This window comes from Trichosurus vulpecula, chromosome 3 (genome assembly GCF_011100635.1).
Source record: "Trichosurus vulpecula isolate mTriVul1 chromosome 3, mTriVul1.pri, whole genome shotgun sequence".
In the NCBI taxonomy this organism is placed as follows: Eukaryota; Metazoa; Chordata; class Mammalia; order Diprotodontia; family Phalangeridae; genus Trichosurus; species Trichosurus vulpecula.
The window spans coordinates 33,129,478-33,149,765 of NC_050575.1; the positions used below are offsets into that span (position 1 = coordinate 33,129,478).

At 40.7% G+C, this 20,288-nt stretch overlaps 1 protein-coding gene across 1 annotated transcript in view; it reads right to left on the reverse strand.

Annotated features, from left to right (window-relative positions):
- Nucleotides 1-20,288, reverse strand: part of KLHL3 (kelch like family member 3) — a 163,521-nt gene that overhangs the window by 107,503 nt on the left and 35,730 nt on the right. Inside the window, exon 4 of the mRNA XM_036751663.1 lies at nucleotides 1,118-1,239. Within this exon, the coding sequence (XP_036607558.1) occupies nucleotides 1,118-1,239 (122 nt within the window). The remainder of the gene's footprint in view (nucleotides 1-1,117; nucleotides 1,240-20,288) is intronic.

Genomic DNA, 20,288 nt, shown 5'->3' on the forward strand with positions numbered 1-20,288 from the left:
TTTACACGTAAGTAAATTTTAATGGGAATAGGGAAGGGAAAAGCAACAAAACCCCCTAGAGGTAGCAAAGAGCAGGGGACGCTAGAAAATAGCTGGGTGCTTTTTTAAAGAAAATGAAAAGTAATTGGGAAACATTTAATGAAATAAAAATATATTTTAAAAAAATGCAAAAGGAGACAAAAACTAAATATAGCAATTTTGATACTGCTTTGTTCAATTTGCCTGTCTCTCTCTATATACATACACACACATATACACACACACATATTTTAAAGCTATATATAACAGTAGTTCAGTTACTTATAAAATCCTTTTTTCATATATACTGAAATTTTGGTTTTGCTAGTGATTACTAAATTCATAATTTACAAAACAGTTAGATAATCAGCAGCCCAGAGCCAGGAACTGGGAAGAATGACTTGGGATGGTTGTTGCCCAGGAATTCAGAACCAATTTCCCTTACTTTCCCTTTTTTTCAAAAAATAATTTTTTTTAATTATTAAACATTTTCCCCTTCCAGCTTCCCTCCCAATGAGAGAGGGAGAGACAGAAAGGGCCCTTAGACATCATCTAATCCAATACTCTGATTTTACAGATGGGTATACTGATCTTTGCCCTGCAACCCTCATAGGGATACTGTGAGCATCCAAACAGAGGGCAGGTGTGGCAAACAAATTATGTAAACTGTAAAGCACTATACAAATGTGAACACTTAACTATGACTTTTGCCCAACAAAAATTACTCAAGATTTCACAGTCAAATGACAAAGTATTCAGAAATAATAATTATAAAGGTCTCCATGTCTCTAGCACAGAAAGGTTTACAAAGCACTGTCTTTACCACAACCCTTTAAGACAGATGAATAAGTATTCAGCCCATTTTTGCAGTTGAGGAAAGCTGAAACTCAAATACGTGTCCTACCCATGCTCACATAGCTAGCAAAAGCCAAAGCCAGAATCTAACTCCATGTCTCCCACTCCCAAGTCTAGCAATCACTCCATGAAAGCATGGGAAGCTAGCTGGTACCAGCATGTGGCTCTTCCTTCTCCCCTAGAATTCCAAACCAATGCCAGCTACAGGCCTAACAACCAAGCTCATTTCTGAGGCCCCAGTTACCTGGACATTTTCTTCTGTCACCTCAATCTCAGCTGTATAGATGTAGTCGATCAGCTTACTCAGCGTCTGCCCATCCACATCTTTGATTTCAATCTTCTTGGCTTTGCTTTCACTCATGTCACCTATGATTCAAAAACAAAAACATGAGTTTGGGGGCCTTTGTTCCATTTTCTTTCTCACAGTTCTCCGCCCTCTATCAGCTGCCAACTAAATTCTGAGCTTAAAAGCCTCCAGAGCTCATATGAGGGATTCCTGACCTGGCATCTGTAAATATTTTTGGTTTTTTCCCCATATTTTGATAACTCTATTTCAATATAATTGGCATTCTTTGTAATCCTTCGTACTTCATTTTGTGCCTTTAAAAACATTATTGAGAAGGGGTCTATAGGCTTCACCAGACCGCTTAAAGGGACTGATACCACAAAAAAGGTAAAGAACCCCTGCTCCTGACTATGACCCTAAAAACTCATCAGGTTGTTCCTTTGACCCTTACATTTTGACTTTTCACTGCTCCCCTACAATCTGTTTATCTTATAATAACTTCCCGCAGGACCGTCTTCCATTGTAAAAGAAAATCTTTGAGTGCATCTACAATGGATTTTTTGAGTAGATACTTTGGACCTGCCAGACCGTTAGTGACAATACTAAAATATATACTTCTTGGGGCCAGCAGCAATGTCATTTTTTGTCTCTATATCTTGTAATCTCAAAGACTGTCTGTGGAACTGAATTAACACCTCACTCATTCACTTCTCAATCATTCAACAAACATATCCAGTACCCGCTGTGAGCAAAATGCAAGCACTAGGCACTGAGGAAAATACTCACAGGAAGCCAGGACTAGATCTAGCGATCCAAACACAGATCTAGAGCTAGAAGAGACCTCAGAGGCCATCTAGTCTAACCTTTTGATTTTACAAAAAGGGAAACTGAGGCCCAGAGAAATTAAACATCTAGCCCAAAATCACACACGTAGTAAGTAGACAGGGTTCCTCTACCTTTAGAATTTAACTATAATATACAAAACTATATGATATGTTCATCGAAGAAGTTCAAAGTATTATAATAAAAATAACATTAATAATAATGTCACTTAAAATATATATTTCCTTAAGATTTGCCAAGCACTTTATATACATTATTTGATTTGATCCTTACAATAACCCTATGAGGTGGGTTCTGGAGTTCAAAAAGCCTAAGTGATTATGCCCAGGGTCCCACGGCCAGGAAGCACAAGATGTAAGATTCAAATTCTGATCTTCCAGATTCTGGCACTTTATGGAGAGTGAGGGGGAAAAGTTACCGACTGGAGGGGACCAAGGAAGTTTCCATGAAGGAGGTGGCGCTTGGGTTGGATTTTAAAGCCTGGGAGGTTTCCAACAGGTAAAGAGGGGAAGGGAAAACACTGTAGAAAAAGAGAACGGGGCGAACAAAGGCAAGGAAGCAGAAGTGTTTGTGAGATAAGGAAGCTCTATAAGGTGAAACACAGAAAGAAATATAAAATAAGGCAAGAAAAGAAGGGCAACGCTATATTACAGAGGACCTTAAATGTCAGGCAGCAGATTATGCTCTTTAAATAAGAGGCAATAAGGAACCACTGAAGACCATGATGGGATCTATGCATCAGAAAGATTATTTAGAGGGAGTGGAGGCAGTTAGTTTATGAAGTGCTTTGCTATCTGTTATCTCACTTGAATATAAAGACGACTCTGTAAGGAAAGAGGGGCATGTCCCCATTTTAGAGATGAAGAAACTGAGGCACGAAGGGGCATGTGACTTGTGATGTGGTAGAGTCTCCTCCAAGTCTCCTGAGCCAGTGTTCTTTCCACAGTACAACACTGTCCATACAAGACAGTCAGTCTTGGGTTGTAAGTCCCTAGGGGGCAGGAATTGTCTGGGCAGTTCTCTTTGTATAATGCCCAGAAACAGTTAAGTGTGTTTAATTGGTGCTGAGGATGGCAAAGATTGCAGTATTACGTTCTAGGTGGGGGCTTTCTTCCTTCAGGACCCAAGAACCACGAACCAATAAATCTGCCCTACAATACTCCATGTGTAGTAAGCAAGTTATTCAAAGCCAAAATTCATTCAACAAGAGTGGTTTATTTCACAGAGAAAGGGGAAGGCAGAGATTTCTCTACTGTGACTGAAATAAAGAGCTGCTTTACTAGGAGAGAAGAGAAATGTAGAAATGCTTCTATAATCATGCATGTGAAAACAGGAGTCCAGAGTGATTGTTTTCTCTCTGTGGAATTCATGCACCAGAGCCAAGAAAATAAAGCACAGGCCAGTGTGTGGGCTACGGACGCCCACCTCCGGGCTGTGCATGCTTCTAAGGACGCCTCCACCAGTCCATGATGTGTAGATTCAAGAGTTCTAGATCAGAATTATTCAGGAAGACTCAGAGAAGAAATACCAACCCAGGCCCCACTTGCCCTGTGCCTCACTCACGTCTGCGCTAGATGGGCTACAAAAGAGGTTCCGCTGGCCTTGCCTCTCCGTTCCCTCCTCAGAACACCCTCTCTCTATTCCTGGCCACCAGGAAAGTCATAAAAGTGGAGAACTCTCCAATTGAAGCAGGTGATGGGGAAGATGGGAGAGAAGATAAATCCCAACCATCCATCAACAAGCATTTATGACTCATCTCCTATGTGCCAGGCTCAGCGTTAGGAGCTGGGGATACAAAGACTTTTAATTAATATAAGTACTCTGTCATCCTTGGAATATAATGACTGGCTCCTTGCTAGAAAATTCACAGCTTAACCTCCACTATGATCTCACAGGCACCCCGCACCCTTCATTTCATATCTACCACACTTCCCCATAAAAACAGTTAAAAAAAATTTCTGAAGTTTTTCAAGCCCCCAATGTCCAAACTACCTCCTCACTCATGGCAGAAAACACGCCCCCTCCTCCTTGCTTCAAACCTCCTCAGGATTTCACTCATCTTCTCTCCTCCTTCCTAGCTCAAAGAGATGACTCTGCTTCTTACCACCCAACCTGTACCTTTGATTCTATCACTTTCCCATTCCTTCCCACACCCTCCAGCAACGTCTGCCTTCCCCCTCTACACAGGTTCCAACCCCTTTGTCCACAAACAAATAAAAAAAAAACTTTCTAGCCCTACAACAAGAACAAAAAAAGCAACAAAACAAAAGCTTTCACTGGACCCTGACAGGCCCTGGAGCTGTTATTCCATCTCTCTTCCCCTCCTAGAGCAAGCATAAGCACTGTTTCTGCCTCAACTTCCTCCCCACACATCCACTTCTAAGCCCCTTATAGTCTGGTTTCTAAGCCCTCCAGCTTCACGAAATTGCCCTCTCTCCCTCTCTCTCTCTCATTCCAAGGTCTCCTGGTTGGTTAGGTGGCACATGTGGATAAAGCACCGGGCCTGGAGTCAGGAAGACTCATCTTCCTGAGTTCAAATCTGACCTGAGACACTTATTAGCTGTGTGACCCTGGGCAAGTTACTTAAGCCTGTTTGCCTCAGTTTCCTCATCTGTAAAACGAGCTAGAGAAGGAAATGGCAAACCGCTCCCGTATCTTTGCCAAGAAAACCCCCAATGGGGCCACACAGAGTCAGACACAACTGAAAAAACGACTGAAACGACAACCAAGGTCTCCTAATCCAGAAATCCCATCGTGTCACTGCTTAGTCTTCAGTCACCTCTACCTTCCTGTAGCACTTGGCACAGTTGACCTCTTTCTTTCTGGTATTCCTTTGATTTTCAATAACAACGTACTCTTCGGGTTCTCCTCTTCTTTCTATAACCACTCCTCTGCTTTCTCCAAAGGCTGCATATCTTCTCCATTTTCCCCAGAAAACCTAGCAATAAATAGTGCGTCACAAAATTTAGGAACCTTGGAGGTGATCTAATCCAACTCACACAATATACAGATGGTCAGAGAGGTCTGGCTTCCGTCAGAACTCAGCTCAAACCTCTCCTCTCAAAAAGGCCTTTCTCCCTCCTCTGCGCCCTCATTGCTTCACCTCCCTTCTTCCCCACTGTCTGGGCCTTCCCTCTGACATGACTTTCTGTTTATAAATATTGTCTATGTCTTGTATGTACATAGTTGCTTGTATGTTGTCTTCCTCATTAGATTGTGAGATCCTTGACCATTGGTGGGGGGTGGGGGGTCTTTCTTTGCATCCCTAGCACTTAATCCAGTGCACCTGGCATATAGTAAGCACTTAATAAATGCTTGTTGTTATGGAATAAAATCATAAAAGTAATGAGCTGAGCTGGGATTCAAACCCAGGTCCCCAGGCTCCAGATTCAGAGCTTTTTTTGATATGCCATGTTGCTTTTCAGTGAATGATCAGATTCAGCAACCGAGAAATCTCCATGCTCTTACAGGGCCATCAGGGTCTCATTCATTCCTAGAAAGGCATTTCATTTCTTCATATCAAGAAGTCCTTGTAGAGTTAGAACAGACGTTGGAGGGCATCTAGGCTAATCCCTAATTATACAAGAATTCTCTCTATCACATTCCCAACAAAGGGACGGTCTGACCTCTTCTTGAATTCCTCAACCGAGAGGCACTCACTTCAGCCCAATTAACTTGCCCAGTTAAAGCAAGTGGCTGAGGCAAGATTTTAACCCATGATGTTTCTATAAGCCTCTACATCTTTCTAAGGTCCTAGCTAAAGCAGGCTCTACCCACACTTCCTCTAAATTCGAGGAAATTTTCTTGATGAAAATAGGCCCCTTTTCAAATTCCACCTCATTGTTCCCACTCCTGACCTCTTGGACTCAATACTCTAGTTCCTTTTCCACACAACAATTCTTCAAATACTCTGCAGACTGTGATCGTGTCCCCCCACCAAGGTTTTTCTTCTTCCCCAAATATCATTGGTTTCATGGCCTGATTCATTTACAGCATTGACTCTGATCCTCTCCCCATCCCAGATTCCTTCCTCCTGGGCTATCAATGCCTTTCCTAAAATGTGGTGACCAGACTGACTTCAGGAGTCTAAGCAAGGCAGACTCTTATGTCCACCTTCCTCAGTATCCCATTCCATTTCCATCCCCTTCTTTATGCATATCACAATATTACAATATTGATTCTTTACTTTGTTTTCTGTTCCAAATTTTCTCCCTCCCTTGACCCCTTCCCCTCCCCAGTATTGATTCACATTAAGCTTGCAGTCCACTAAAACCCCCAGATCAGTTTTCAAAGGAACTACTTTCTACAAAAGTGTAAGACTTTACCTTTATTCCAATTACATTTCCTATTAGATTCAGCCCATCATTCTGGTCTATCAAAACATCTATGGATCCTTACCTTATAACCTCATATCTTAACTATCCCTTCACATTTTGTGTTACCTGCAAATTTTACACAGCAGCCTGGTAAAATGTAAAGAACACTAAAGCTGGAGTCCAAGGACCTGTGTGAGAGTCCTGGCTGTTACTTACCTGGATGAGACCTCAGCTAAGTCATTTCTCATAGATACGGCCCCTTAAAGAGGAGAGGGAGCTGGACTGGAGGACCTGCTGGGTCCCTTTCAGCTCTAAATCATAAGATCATGGCATCAGAGCTAACGGGACCTTAGGAGCCGTCACATCCAACCCCCGTATTTCACAGATGAAGAAACTGAGGTTCAGAGAGGTTAATTAGCTTGCCCAGTTAAAGCAAGCGTCTGAAGCAGGATTTTAACCCACGATGTTTCCATGAGCCTCTACATCTTTCCAAGATCCTAGCCAATGTAGGCTCTACCCACACTTGGTACATACTTTTTAAAAGACAATAAATGGTTGGGGAAGGAAAAAGACAGGAGGTTAACAGAATCTGGAAATATTAAGAACTGAATTGAAACACCTAGCTGCCAAATTCACTTGAGGAATTCTATTTCTTTAAGTCGCTTGCACAAATCGAAGTGCATTCTCCAGGGAAACGAGCTTCTGGAATGTAAGATGAATAACAAAAACAATAACACAGTATCTTCTAGCTGACAAACAGGTGGCCACATTGTCCAGTGCCTTAAAGTCCAGCCCCTCAACCATTCCACACAGTTGGCTGAAGCCATGAAAAAGGAGATCCTGTCAGTTTCATCCCAGGGTCTAGGAATCTTCACGGCTATAAATGTTCCTTTATGGCTAATGCACACTCTCACTGCTACAATTTAATTCTATGTTCAAGGTCGTGAAAAAAATAAGTAGAATCCTATCCCGTGTGTAACAACAGCCCTTCGTACGTGCAAAGATGGTTATTAAGTCTTCTAACTCTTGTCGGCTCTCTGGCTCGTGTCTCTCGCTCGACAGCACAGTTGGTCAAAGCAGAACATTGGGACCAAGGTCGTGGGCCTTGATTCCATGGGGACTAGTTAGCGTACAAAAAGGAGAAGTGCTCCCCATTCAGTGGGCTTAGTATTACAGAGGATGTAGCCCCCAGCCAGCTAGTCCTTGTGACAGTGTAGTCAGTGGTGAGAGAGGAGGGTCTGGGTCACGGGCCATGAATTTGCCTACCATGTGCAAGGCACTGTGCTACACACTTTACAGTTATCTTGTTTGAACTTTACAACCACCTTGGGAGGCAGGGGCTATCATTATCACCATCTGGCAGCTGAAAAATTGAAGCAAATAGGTGACTTGCCCAAGGTCACACAGCCACTAAGTGTCTGAGGTCGTATTTGAACTCAAGTCTTCCTGACTCAGGGCCCAGCTCTCTTATCCACTGCGCCACCTAGCTTCCTCAAAATGCGAAATCATTTTAAAACACAGATAGCAGCAGGCTTATTTTTATGTAGCACCCTATGGAGAGGCCTCTGTATATAACACTAACCCCCCGCCCCTCCAAGAAGCTGCATACAATTGATCTCATGTAATAGATATGATTGAGACAGGATAGGTGGACCCCTCGTTCTAGATCAATGTTTAATCTGCTCACACCACTACGGGGACAGCTGCCCCCTAATCTCTGACATACAAAGTGAGGTCTTAACCTGCACCTCCTCATCACAAACCTTAAATTTCCATAAGAGATTGTGATATATGTACCACACTACTCATCGTCACAAGACTTGAATTTAAGTACTTGGTTTGTCACTTAGTAGAGAAGCCTAAGTCATTTAACCTCTCTGACCCTCAATCTCTTTATTTATATAAAATGCAGGTAATAAAACCTGCACTTCCCACCTTCCGAGGCTTCTGTGACACAAGTACTTAGCCCTAGAGCCTTAAATTAATGGGAGCTATTCAGAAGGCCTGATGCTAGGTGGGCTGGTTCTTGAAGGTTCTACCAGCTCCAACAGGCCCTACAAGGCTGGAGTGAAGAAACAGAGTGAAGGCCAGTTACAACATGGAGTTGGTTTGGTGCGCGAACTGAGAGAACCAATAAGATTCCACCTCATGAACACTAACTCCATCTTGTTGTTTTCTTGTAAATCATTCACGGGAAAATTATATAGAATAAGCCATCCGTTGTTTCATAAAATGCAGGTGGATGCAATTAATCAGCATCTCCCAATTGTGGGAAAGGAAAAGCCCCCAAAACCCACCTGAACCCTTCCAAATAATCTGAAACTTACTCTCCCCCCTCCTGATTTGGAAATTCCAACATCTTTCCTCCAATTAGAAATCAGATTACCTAATCTTGTATCTTGGTTTATATCCTCTTAAAACCGTTTTCTTCAAACGCATAAAACTCTGTTTCCCCCTGGATTCAAGGTCCATTGGCAAGATGGTGGTTCTAATTTGTTATGCAATTGGCATGCGTTGCTTAATAAATCAATACGCTCAGAAGCTTGAATCTTTTGTTTCCTCAGTTATTTCAGGTTTCTCCCATCACAGGAGGGGTTCCCAGCACAAGCTTGAGGATTTTCCTAAAGCACTGTCAGACCCCCTTACCTCCCTCACCATGAGTTACAGCAGTTCCCTATTACCTCCAAGGTTAAACAGGAATCCCTTTATTTGTCGGTCAAAGCTCTTCATAAACTGGCACCTTCCTATCCTTCCAGTCTTTTCACACTTTCCTCCACACACTCTACGACACAGCTACGCTGGCCCACCTGCAGCTCCTTCGTCGCCACTACCATCTCGTCTGCCTGTCTTGGTAACGATTGTCCACATGCTGGGGATGCTCTACCGCCTCACCTCTGCCTCTTATAGAGCTGTCTTCCTTCAAAATTCAGCTCAAACCTCACCTTCACGCAGCCTTTCTCAGTCTCGTTTCCCCCACCCCCAGCAGCTAAAGCCTTCTTCTCCCATCAGAATACCCTCCACCTGCTCTGTACGTAGTCTGTATGTGCTTAGAGGTCACATGTTGTCTCCACCATTAGAATGTAAGCTCCTTGTGGACACAGACTGGGTTTTTTGCCTTTCTTTTGAATTCCAGAGCTCACCCCAACCTGATACACTTAGGAAATGTTTAGTAAAGCACTTGACTGGACTGGTAATAGACCAGGAGTCTTAATCAAGGACCAGAAGAAGGTGAGCATCCAAATGATGAATGTTGTTGGTTATAACAATTAGAGAAGGCTGTCCATTGAGGGGTGAGGACATTGTGTCTACACTGAGGAAACTGGACAATCCATACTAAGAACAACAAAATCATAATCATAATGAGAATATATGTGTGTATTTATATGTAGCGCTTTAAGGCTTTACAAAGCACTTTACAAATATTATCTCATTTTATCCTCATAGTAACCCTGGGAGGTAGTCACTATCATTGCCCCCATTTTACAGACAAGAAAACTAGGGCAGGCAGAGGTTAACTGACGTGCTCAAGGTCATACGACTAGTGTCTAAGATTGGACTTGAACTCAGGTCTTCCTGACTCCAGGTTCAGCTCTCCCTCCACTGGGACGATAGGTATGGAGCATGGTGTAATGATAATTTGGATTTGAAGATCTTTCCCACCCATTAATAGGCCACGTGATCTGCTTACATCATAGGAAGCCTATTTCATATGTTGTGGGAGGAGCTTGCTGAGAGGAAAGGGAAAGTGTGTCGCAGGAAATGTTGAGAGAGAGCATGTAGAGCTGAGGGAAAGAGCAGATGGGTGCCGTGCTGTGAGTGATTGTTGGTGGCAAGGCCCCAGCAGTGGGGTGGAAGGTTATGGGATGGCAAGATTCCATGCTGTGATATTGTGTTTTAAGTTCCTTGCTGTTATGATAAAGTAGGCTTACCGGTTTTGGGAGCTGCTCGGGCTTGGATGGGTTGGACTTACTGGCTATGGGATTTGGTTATCTGGTGTCTGAATAAATGTTTTACTTCTACCTTCTATATGGAGAGTCTCCCATATTTTGCAATACAAAATTACATAGGCATATTCACAATCATCACTGACGTTGTTTATTGCCTTGCTAATACACATGGATCCTTGAAGTGAGAAGGTTTTTTGATTTTGGAGGTTGAGGGGTTTTATTTTGGGGGTGGGGGAGTAGGGATCTGGACATCAGATTTCCATCAGCTAAGGGTCCTCTCAGTGAAGAAATTCCCTCTACCACAGCAGGTCAGCACTTACAGGATTAGTGTTGCCTGGGTCACTAAACAGTTGTATTTGCCCAGGGTCATACAACCAGTGGGGGTGGGGTGGGATGGGGCATGGCCTCTAGGCTATGCTGCCTGATTAAAGTGTTATTATTTTATTTTTTATTCCACTATAGGGCCAGGAAAGGATGCCCAACTCAGAATGGGTGAGTTGCTGGAACCTAAAGAAGTGACTGTGTAAACAGAATCAGATCCGGGCCCAGAAGGTATAAAAAATAAAGAGTGAAAGCATTACTGTTTAACTCTAAAATCTCAATCCCAGAAGATTCCAGGACTGACTCCTCTGTACCATTCCACAAAGTTATATCCTATTTCTCCTAAACAGGGTAGGGCAATCTCCCCCAACAGAACCACTGCCCAGCCAGGGCAGGGTGTCCAATAGCTAAGGCTCCTCTTGTTTCATCCCCCCATAACCACTCATGGAAGAGAAAAGGTAAATTTCCATCCAGAGTCCAATCCTTCCATCAGACTCATACTCCATTGATTGACAGGAAGAGGTTGGTGTTTTGGGGGTAACACACCCTTCAAAAATTTTATCTTTTAAGGAAAGACCTAGTTCAAATGGATCCTTTTCTATGACAACTATAAGTGCCCCAAATGCTCTGTACTATGGGTTACCTGCAACAAATATACATTCATTCCAAACTCCTGCCTTCCTCATTGTAAGTTTCCTGAGAGCAGGGTCAGTCATCCAGTCAATAAACATTTTTTAAATGCCTATTGGCCAGGAACTGTGCTAAAAGCTAGTATACAGAGAAATGTAACAAATAGTCCCTGCCCTTAAGGATCTTATAGTCTAATGGGGTGGCAACATGAAAACACCTTGGTACAAACTAGCTACATCCAGGACAGAATGGAAATATTCAACAAATGGAAGGCACTAGAAGTAAGAAGACTAAGGAAAGGCTTCCTGTAGAAGATGGGATTCTAGTTGGGACTTGAAGGAAGTCAGAGAGAGCAGGAGGCAGAGATAAGGAGGGAGAGCATTCCATGCAGGAGGAAGAGTGAGTAAAAATGCCCAGTCAGGAAATAGAGGGTAATGTGTGAGGAACAGCAAGGAGGTTGGTGTCACTGGATCAGAGTACATCACAGATATTTCAGTATTCCCAGTACCCAGCTTTATAATAGTTTACACAATAAGTGTTTGTTAAAATGAAATGAAATTCCAGGAAAACATAGATTCCCTCTCCTCCTTCTTTACTCACACCCTGTCCCCAAAGTCCAATCACTGTATACCAAAGGAATCAGACTTTGCATATGACCTCATGCAGGTGACACCCTCAGGCCTCAGCACCTTACACCTCGAACACTGCCTACAGGTTGTGTCCCTGCCTCAAGTCCATCCTCCACACTGCTTCCAAAGTGACCTTCCTAAAGTAACCTTACTATGTCACCTCCCTACTCAAAAAACTTCAGTGGCTCCCTATTACCTCTAGGATCAAATATTAAAAAGGCTTTAAAAATCCCTTCGCAAAACAACATCTTCCCACCTTTTCAATCTTAAATTTCATGCTCTACAATCCAGTGACAACTGTTTCTCCCACATGGCACTGGCTGGCCTCCACACCAAGAATGTGCTCCCTCCTCATTTCTACCACCTGGCTTCTCTGGGTTCCTTTAAGAATCAGCTTGAATCCCACCTTCCGCAAGAAGTAGCCCTTTACCATTCACCCCACCCCCACCTGGAGGTAGTGCCTTTCCTCTAGGATTACCTCCCATTTCCCCTGACTATATATTGTACATACATAGTTGTTTGCATGTTGTCTGCCCCACTGGAAGGAGGGCAAGGACCCTGTTTTTGCTTTTCTTTGTATCTCAAGCACTTAGCTCGGTTCCTAGAAGATACTAAAAGTTCAGTAATTAATTGCTTGTTGATTTGACTACTGGAGTTGAGAAAAACCATGACACATTAATAAGAGGTGCCCTTCCCCCAACCAAAGCCCTATTCAATCTGACACCTGGTTTAGATGATCACATAACCCAAATATTATTTCACTTCAATCTAGGCATGGGTATTTATTTTTTACTAACAATAAATGATTGCAGTTCATACTTATTCAGTACTTTAAGATTTATTTCCAAAGCACTTTTTCACATGCAAAGTGGTCAGAATAAGAAATACCATTCCCATTTTACAAAGGAAGAAACTCGTTTCAGAGGTAAAGTGGCTTGCCTGTGGTTACCCCAGCGCAAGGAGTCAAATTCAGATCTTCTCTATGACCAGCACTAAGACAAATTCTATGATAAAATTTCAGCCAAGCAAGTCAAATCCTTGCAAGTCAGGAACCCTAATAGGGAGATTCAACCCTCCAGCATTCAGGGGGAAGCTTAGATTCATTGCAAGAACTGACCTGTGCAACATCCCTTTTGAGTCTACAAGAAAGAAGAGACCTGTGACCCAAATCACCCCTGTTCCAGTCCAGTTCTCATGACAGAAAAATTGAGTACTGAAGAGAAAGAAATTTAAAACAACACCAATACCAAAAACAACACCTTTCCAGCCTGACTGAAAGATCCTAATCAAACCACTCAGTCAGAAGAAAGCCACGTGTACGGTGCATAATACTTGCATTTTCCTCTCCTTTTGACCTTTAGCAAACTGATGTGAACTGGCTCATCGAGTAGTTAAGTGGGGCTTTTTTTAAATAACTAATTCTATGCACTTTGAAGCTGAACCTGATAATTTTTTTAAAACTTCATCCAGTATTATTAATTTAAAGCAGCTATCTACTGAATGAAGGTCAAGCAAAGCCTAGAGAAATAACTTGGGGAGAAGAAAATTCAAGAGCTTGGTTCAATACGAAAATAGCTGAGCCTCACACCTGACTGATTGTTCCCATTGATTCTGCCCTTAGATTAGGAGAACCTATTATGAGATCACCAGCAGCAGATTTTTCTGCTGCCTTCCAGCATTACTTTCCTTCTGCTCAGTGCCTACCACTAGCTTAGATGTGCATTTAATAAAGGGCAAAGAAACCAACAGCCGCCATCACACTTTGCTGTAAGCCTGATTTTTCTCTACAGCGTGGAATTTGGAAATGACACTCCAAGGGGAGGGGAAATTAAGGAGGAATATGGATGGCAGATCCATTTACTGGAGGAGCTGCTACAGAATTGCTATAGGTGAGATGAGGTATTTAGAGAGAAAGAGAGAGGAAGGGAGGAAGGAAGAGTCAGAGACAGAGGAAGACATTACAACCATTATCAGCCATCGAGTCTCAACCAAACCTTTTCAAAGTCACCAAAAACTGAAATAGGCTCTTCAAAGCTTCTCTCTCTTCTTCTGATTAATTGTTCAAACAATCAATCGTCAAGTGTTCATTATTAATTAATTAATCCAGGCACTATACTAGGCACTGGGGGATACAAAGACAAAAATGAAACCATCTTTTCCCCTCAAGGAAACACTGCCAGACTTGTGCCTGAATCTTTCTTATATAGACATCTGCTTAAAAATCACCAGGGGCTTCCTATTATTTCCCAAATACAAAGTTCAAACCCTTCTGCCTGGCATTTAAGGTCCTCCACAATCCAGCACCACGTGACTTTCCAGCCTTATCCATCTCTCTTCTGATATTCTCTATACTGGAGCAAACTGGACGGTTTTCTGCCCTTGAATGATGCCATCCACACTGTACTTTATGATGTGTACAATTCCTCCTCATCTTCATCTTTAAAAATTTCTACTCATCCTTTAAAACTCAGCTGGGTGGAACAGCAGATAAGACCACTGGGTCAGGAGTCAGGAAGACCTGATGTCAAATCTGGCCTCAGACACGTAGCTTTATGGCCCTGGATAAGTCGCTTAAGGGCTGTTTGCCTCCATTTCCTCAGTCCTAAAATAGGAATAAAAACAGCACCTATCTCCCAAGGTTGCTGTGAGGACCAAATGAGATAATATCTGTAAAGCACTGAGGACAGTGCCTAGCACATGGTTGCTTCCCGCCTGCTAGCTGCCTTAAAACATAAGTCAAATATCACTTCCTCCATGAAGCCTCCTGAATCTTCCCTCCCTCAACCCCCAACCTCCTGCACTGGCAGTAATCTGTTGTTAGGCCTCACAAGTCACTTTACTTCTACCTTTGTTTTTTAATTTTTTAACATTTTTATTTAAAGTTTTGAGCTCCATACTCCCTGAGGTCTCTCCCTGAGACGGTGAGCAATCAGATACAGGTTACACATGTGCAATTACGTAAAACATTTCCGTATTTGTCATTTTGTACAAGAAGGCTCGAATAAGGAAAGAAATGAAAGAAAGTGAAAAATAGCATGCTCCAGTCTGTAGTCAATCAAAATCAGTTCTTTCTCTGGATGTGGATCATATGCTTCATCATTCATCATTCAGTCCTTTGGTACTGTCTTGGGATCACTGTATTGTTGAGATAGCTAAGTTATTCACAATTCTCCATCGAACAATATTGCTGTCACTGTCTACACCATTCTCCTGGTTCTGTTCACTTCACTATGCATCAGTTCAGGTAAGTCTTTCCAGGTTTTTCTGAAATCATCCTGCTTGTCATTTCTTACAGAAAAATAATATTCCATTATGATCATATACCACAGCTTGCTTAGCCATTCCCCAATTGATGGGCATCCCTTTGATTTCCAATTCTTAGCCGCCACAAAAAAATATTTGTAAAAATAGGTCCTTTTCCCTGTTTATTTTTTTGGATGTCTTTGTGATATAAACCTAGCAGTTCCAAATTGCTCTCCAGAATGACTGGATCAGTTCACAATTCTATCAACGGTGTCCCAGTTTTCCCACATCCTTTCCAGCATCCAACACTTTAACTTTTTTGTCCTTTTAGCCACTCTGATAGTGTGAGGAGCCTCAGAGTTGTTTTAATTTGAGTTTCTTTGATCAGTAGTGATTTAGACCATTTTTTCATGTGACTATAGATAGCTTTGATTTCTTTGTCTGAGAACTGCCTATTCATATCCTTTGATCATTTATCAATTGGAAAATGACAAGCATTTTTATAAATTTGACTCAGCTTTCTATATATTTGAGAAGTGAGGCCTTTATCAGAGATACTGGTTGCAAAAATTTTTTCCCAGTTTTCTTTTTTCCTTATAATTCTGGCTGCATTGGTTTCATTTGTCCAAAAACTTTTTAATTTTATATAATCAAAATGATCTATTTTACATTTTGTAATGCTCTCTGTATCTTCTTTGGTCCTAAATTATTCCCTTATCCGTAAATCTGACAGATAAACTATTTAATGCTCTCCTAATTTCCTTCCGGTTATCACCCTTTATGTATAAATTATGCACTCACTTTGACCTTATCTTGGTATACAGTGTGAAATGTTGGTCTAGTTTCTACCATACTGTCTTCCAGTTTTCCCTGCAGTTTTTGTCAAATAAAGAATTCTTGTTCCAAAAGCTTAGATCTTTGGGTTTATCATACACTAGATTACTATACTCATTTACCACCATCTAATTTGTACCTAGTCTATTCCACTGATCCACCACTCTGTTTCTTACCAATAGCAGCTTGTTTTGATAATTACTGCTTTATAATACAATTTGAAATCTAGTAGGTCTAGACCACCTTCTTTCCCATTTTTTCATTGCTTCTCTTGATATCCTTTAGCTTTTGTTCTCCCAGATGACTTTTATTATTTTTTCTAGCTCTATAATTTTTGATAGTTTGATTGGTATGGCACTGAATAAATAGATTAATTTAGGTAAAAATGACTTTATTATATTGGCTTGGCCTACCCATGAGCTATTAATATTTTTCCAATTGTTTATAAATCTGACTTTATTTGTATGAAAAGTGTTTTATGGTTATGCTCATATAGTTCCTGGGTTTGTCTTGGCAGATAGACTTTCAAGTATTTTATATTGTCTACAGATATTTTGAATGGAATTTTTCTCTCTACCTCTTTTTGCTGGACTTTGTTGGTAATATATAAAAATGCCAATGATTTATGTGGGTTTATTTTATCTCCAGCAACTTTGCTAAAGTTGTTAATAATTTCAAGTAGTTTTCTAGATGATTCTCTAGGATTTTCTAAGTATACCATCATATTATCTGCAAAGAGTAATCAAGTTTTGTTTCCTCATTGCCTATTCTAATTTCTTTAATTTCTTTTTCTTCTATTATTGCTATAGCTAATAGTTCTAGCAAAATATTAAATAACAGAGATGATGACAGTCATCTTTGCTTCACCTCTGATTGTACTGGGAAGACTTCTAGTTTATCTCCGTTACAGGTAATGCTTGCTGATGCTTTTAGATAAACATTACTTATCATTTTAAAGTAAGCTCCATTTAGTCCTGTGTTCTCTAGCATTTTTAATAGGAATGGGTGCTGTATTTTGTCAAAGGCTTTTTCTGGACATATTGAGATAATAATATGATTTCTTTTGGTTTTGTTATTGATATGGTCAATTATGCTGATAGTTTTACTAATATTTAATCAGCTCTGCATTTCTGGTATAAATCTCACCTGGTCATAGTATATGATCCTGGTAATATATTGCTGTGATCTCTTTGCTAGTGTTTTATTTAAAATTTTTGTGTCAATATTCATTGGGGAAATTGGTATATAGTTTTCTTTCTCTGTTCTGACTCTTCCTGGTTTTTTTAGTTGTATGCCCAATTCATTAACCTGCTTTTTCTCTATTTTTCTCTATTTTACAATTAGAGATAAAAAATTTTCCCCTAACTACTGCTTTGGCTGCATCCCATAAATTTAGGTATGCTGTCTCCTTGTTGTCATTTTCTTTAATGAAATTATTGATTGTTTCTATGATTTGTTCTTTGACCCACTTGTTTTCTATTAGATTATTTAATTTCCAATTAATTTTTAATTTATCTTTCCATTGTCCATTATTGCATATAATTTTTATTGCATTATGATCTGAAAAGGATGCATTCACTATTTTTGTTCTTCTATATTTAACTGTAAGGTTTTTATATCCTAAAACAGTCAATTTTTGTGCCACATACTGCTGTGAAAAAGGTATATTCCTTTCTATTCCCATTCAATTTTCTCCAGAGATCTATCATATCTAACTTTTCCAGAGTTTTATTTACCTCCTCAACTTGTTTCCTGTTTATTTTTTAGTTAGATTTATGTAGTTCTGATAGGAGAAAGTTGAGGTCCCCCACTAGTATGGTTGTATTATCTATTTCCTCCTATAACTCATTCAGCTTCTCCTTAAAAAATTTATGCTATACCATTTGGTGCATGTTTAGTATTGATATGATTTCATTGTCTATAGTACCTTTCAGCAAGATATAGTTTCCTTCTTTATCTCTAGATAAAGATTAGATCTATTTATTAGATCTATTTTTGCTTTTGCTTTGTCTGAGATCATGATTGCTACCTCTGATGTCTTTTCTTTGGCTGAAGCATAACTGATTCTACTCCAGCCTCTTACCTTTACCCTGTGTATATCTCTCTGCTTCAGATGTGTTTCTTGTAAACAAAATATTGTAGGATTTTGGTTTTCAATCCGTTCTGTTATCCACTTCCGTCTTATGGGTAAGTTCATCCCATTCACATTTATAGTTAGGATAACTAACTGTATTTCCCTCACTCTATTTTTTGCTTGTTTATCCCCCTCTCTCTCTTACCCATCCACCTTTTCTGTCTTCACAAGTGTTTTACTTCTGATCACCACCTTCCCCAATACGTCCTCCCTTTTATCAGTCCCCCTCCCCCTTCTATTATCCTCATCCATTTTTACTTCATTACAGGGTAAGATAGATTTCTATATCCAGCTGAGTATGTATGCTATTCCTCTTTGAGCCAATTTTGATGAGAGTAAGATTTAAGCTTTGCCCACCACCCCGCTCCCTATTTTCCCTTCCATTATAATACCTTTTCCATGCCTCTTTTATCTGGGATAATTTACCCCCATTCAATCTCCCCCTTCCTTCTTCTTCCAGTGCCATTTTCTCTCACCCCTTTATTTTCTTTTTTGGGGTATCATCCCATCAAAGTCACCTTATAGCCACACTCTCTGTCTACTCCTTCTAATTGCTCTTAAGAGTAATAAAATTAAGAGTTACAAATACTATCCTTGCCACACAAAAATATAAAATTTAACCTTATTGAATTTGTTATGTTTTCTCCTTCTTGTTTTTTTTAATCTTTTTATTTTTCCCTTGAGTCTTGTATCTGGAGGTATTTTGTTTTTTATTCAGCTCTGGTCTTTTAATTAGAAATGCCTGAAAGTCCTCTATTTTGTTGAATATCCTTTTTTTCCCCCTGAAAGATTATATTCAATTTTGCTGGGTAGGTGATTCTTGGTTGTAATCCTAACACCTCTGCCTTCCAGTATATCATATTCCAAGTCCTCCAGTTCTTTAATGTGGAAGCTGCCAAATCCTGTGTAATCCTGATTGTAGCTCCACGATATTTTAATTGGGTTTTTTTTTGGCTGCCTACAATATTTTCTCCTTGAACTCTGAACTCTGGAATTTGGTCATCATGTTCCTGGGAGTTTTCATTTTGGGATCTCTTTCAGGCAGTGACTGGTGCTCTATTTTGCCCTTTGGTTCTAATATCAGGGCAGTTTTCTTTGATAATTGCTTGAAAGATGTTGTCCAGGCTTTTTTTTTAATCATGGCTTTCAGGTAGTCCAATAATTCTTATATTATTTCTCCTGGATCTATTTTCTAGGTCAGTAGTTTTTCCAAAGAAAAATTTCACATTTTCTTCTCTTTTTTTTACTTTTTAATTTTATTTTATTGTATCTTGATGTTTCATAGAGTCATCAGTTTCCACTTGTTCAATTCTAATTTTTAAAGAATTATTTTCTTCAATGAGTTTTTGTACTTCTTTTTTCATTTGGCCAATTCTATTTTTCAGGGAGTTATTTTCCTCAGTAAATTTTTGTATATCCTTTCTCATGCTACTGACAGTTTTTTCATGATTCTCATTTCTTTTCCTAATTTTTCTTCTACTTCTCTAATTTGCTTTTTAAAATCCTTTTTAAGCTCTTCCAGGAACTCTTTTTGGGCCTGAGACCAAATCACATTTTTCTTTGAGGCTTTACAGGTAGTCATTTTGATATTATTGTCCTCTTCTAAGTTTAGACCTTGATCCTCCCTATCACCATAGTAACTTTCTATAGTCAAGCTCTTTTTTGGTTTTTGCTCATTTTTTCTTCCTTTTTTTGTGAGTTGGGCTCTGGCTCTGCACTGTCCTAAGCTTTTTATGCTGGGGTTCTGGGTCTTACTACTGGCTTTAACTGGGCTTCAGGGCTTAACTGCTTGCTTTCCCTTAGGGTAGGCTTCCCTTCTGACTTGTACTGGAGCCTCCCCATTGGCCTCCCCTGGGTGTGGGGTTTAGCTATTGGTCAGCCCTAGGGCTGGGGCCCCACTGCTGGGTTGCTATGGAAACAGGGCCTCTCTGCTAGCAGGCCCTGGAAGAGTAATTTTGTTGCCCAAGGGGTAGGACCCTGCTGCTAAACTGCTATGGAAACAGGGTCTCTTGACTGGCAGACCCCAGGGGTGGGGTCTTGCTGTTGGCCAGCCCTAGGCAGGGACTTCACTGCTGGTCAGCAATGGGGGTCAAGGCCTCACTGGTGACTTGTGCTAGGAGTGGGGTCGCTGCTCTGACCCTGCTACTCTGCCCAGACTGCTCAGCTGCTTAAGGGTCTGCCAGCTTGAAGGAGGGCAGGGCCTTGCTGGTCGACTGCCCCAGGCCCAGAGCC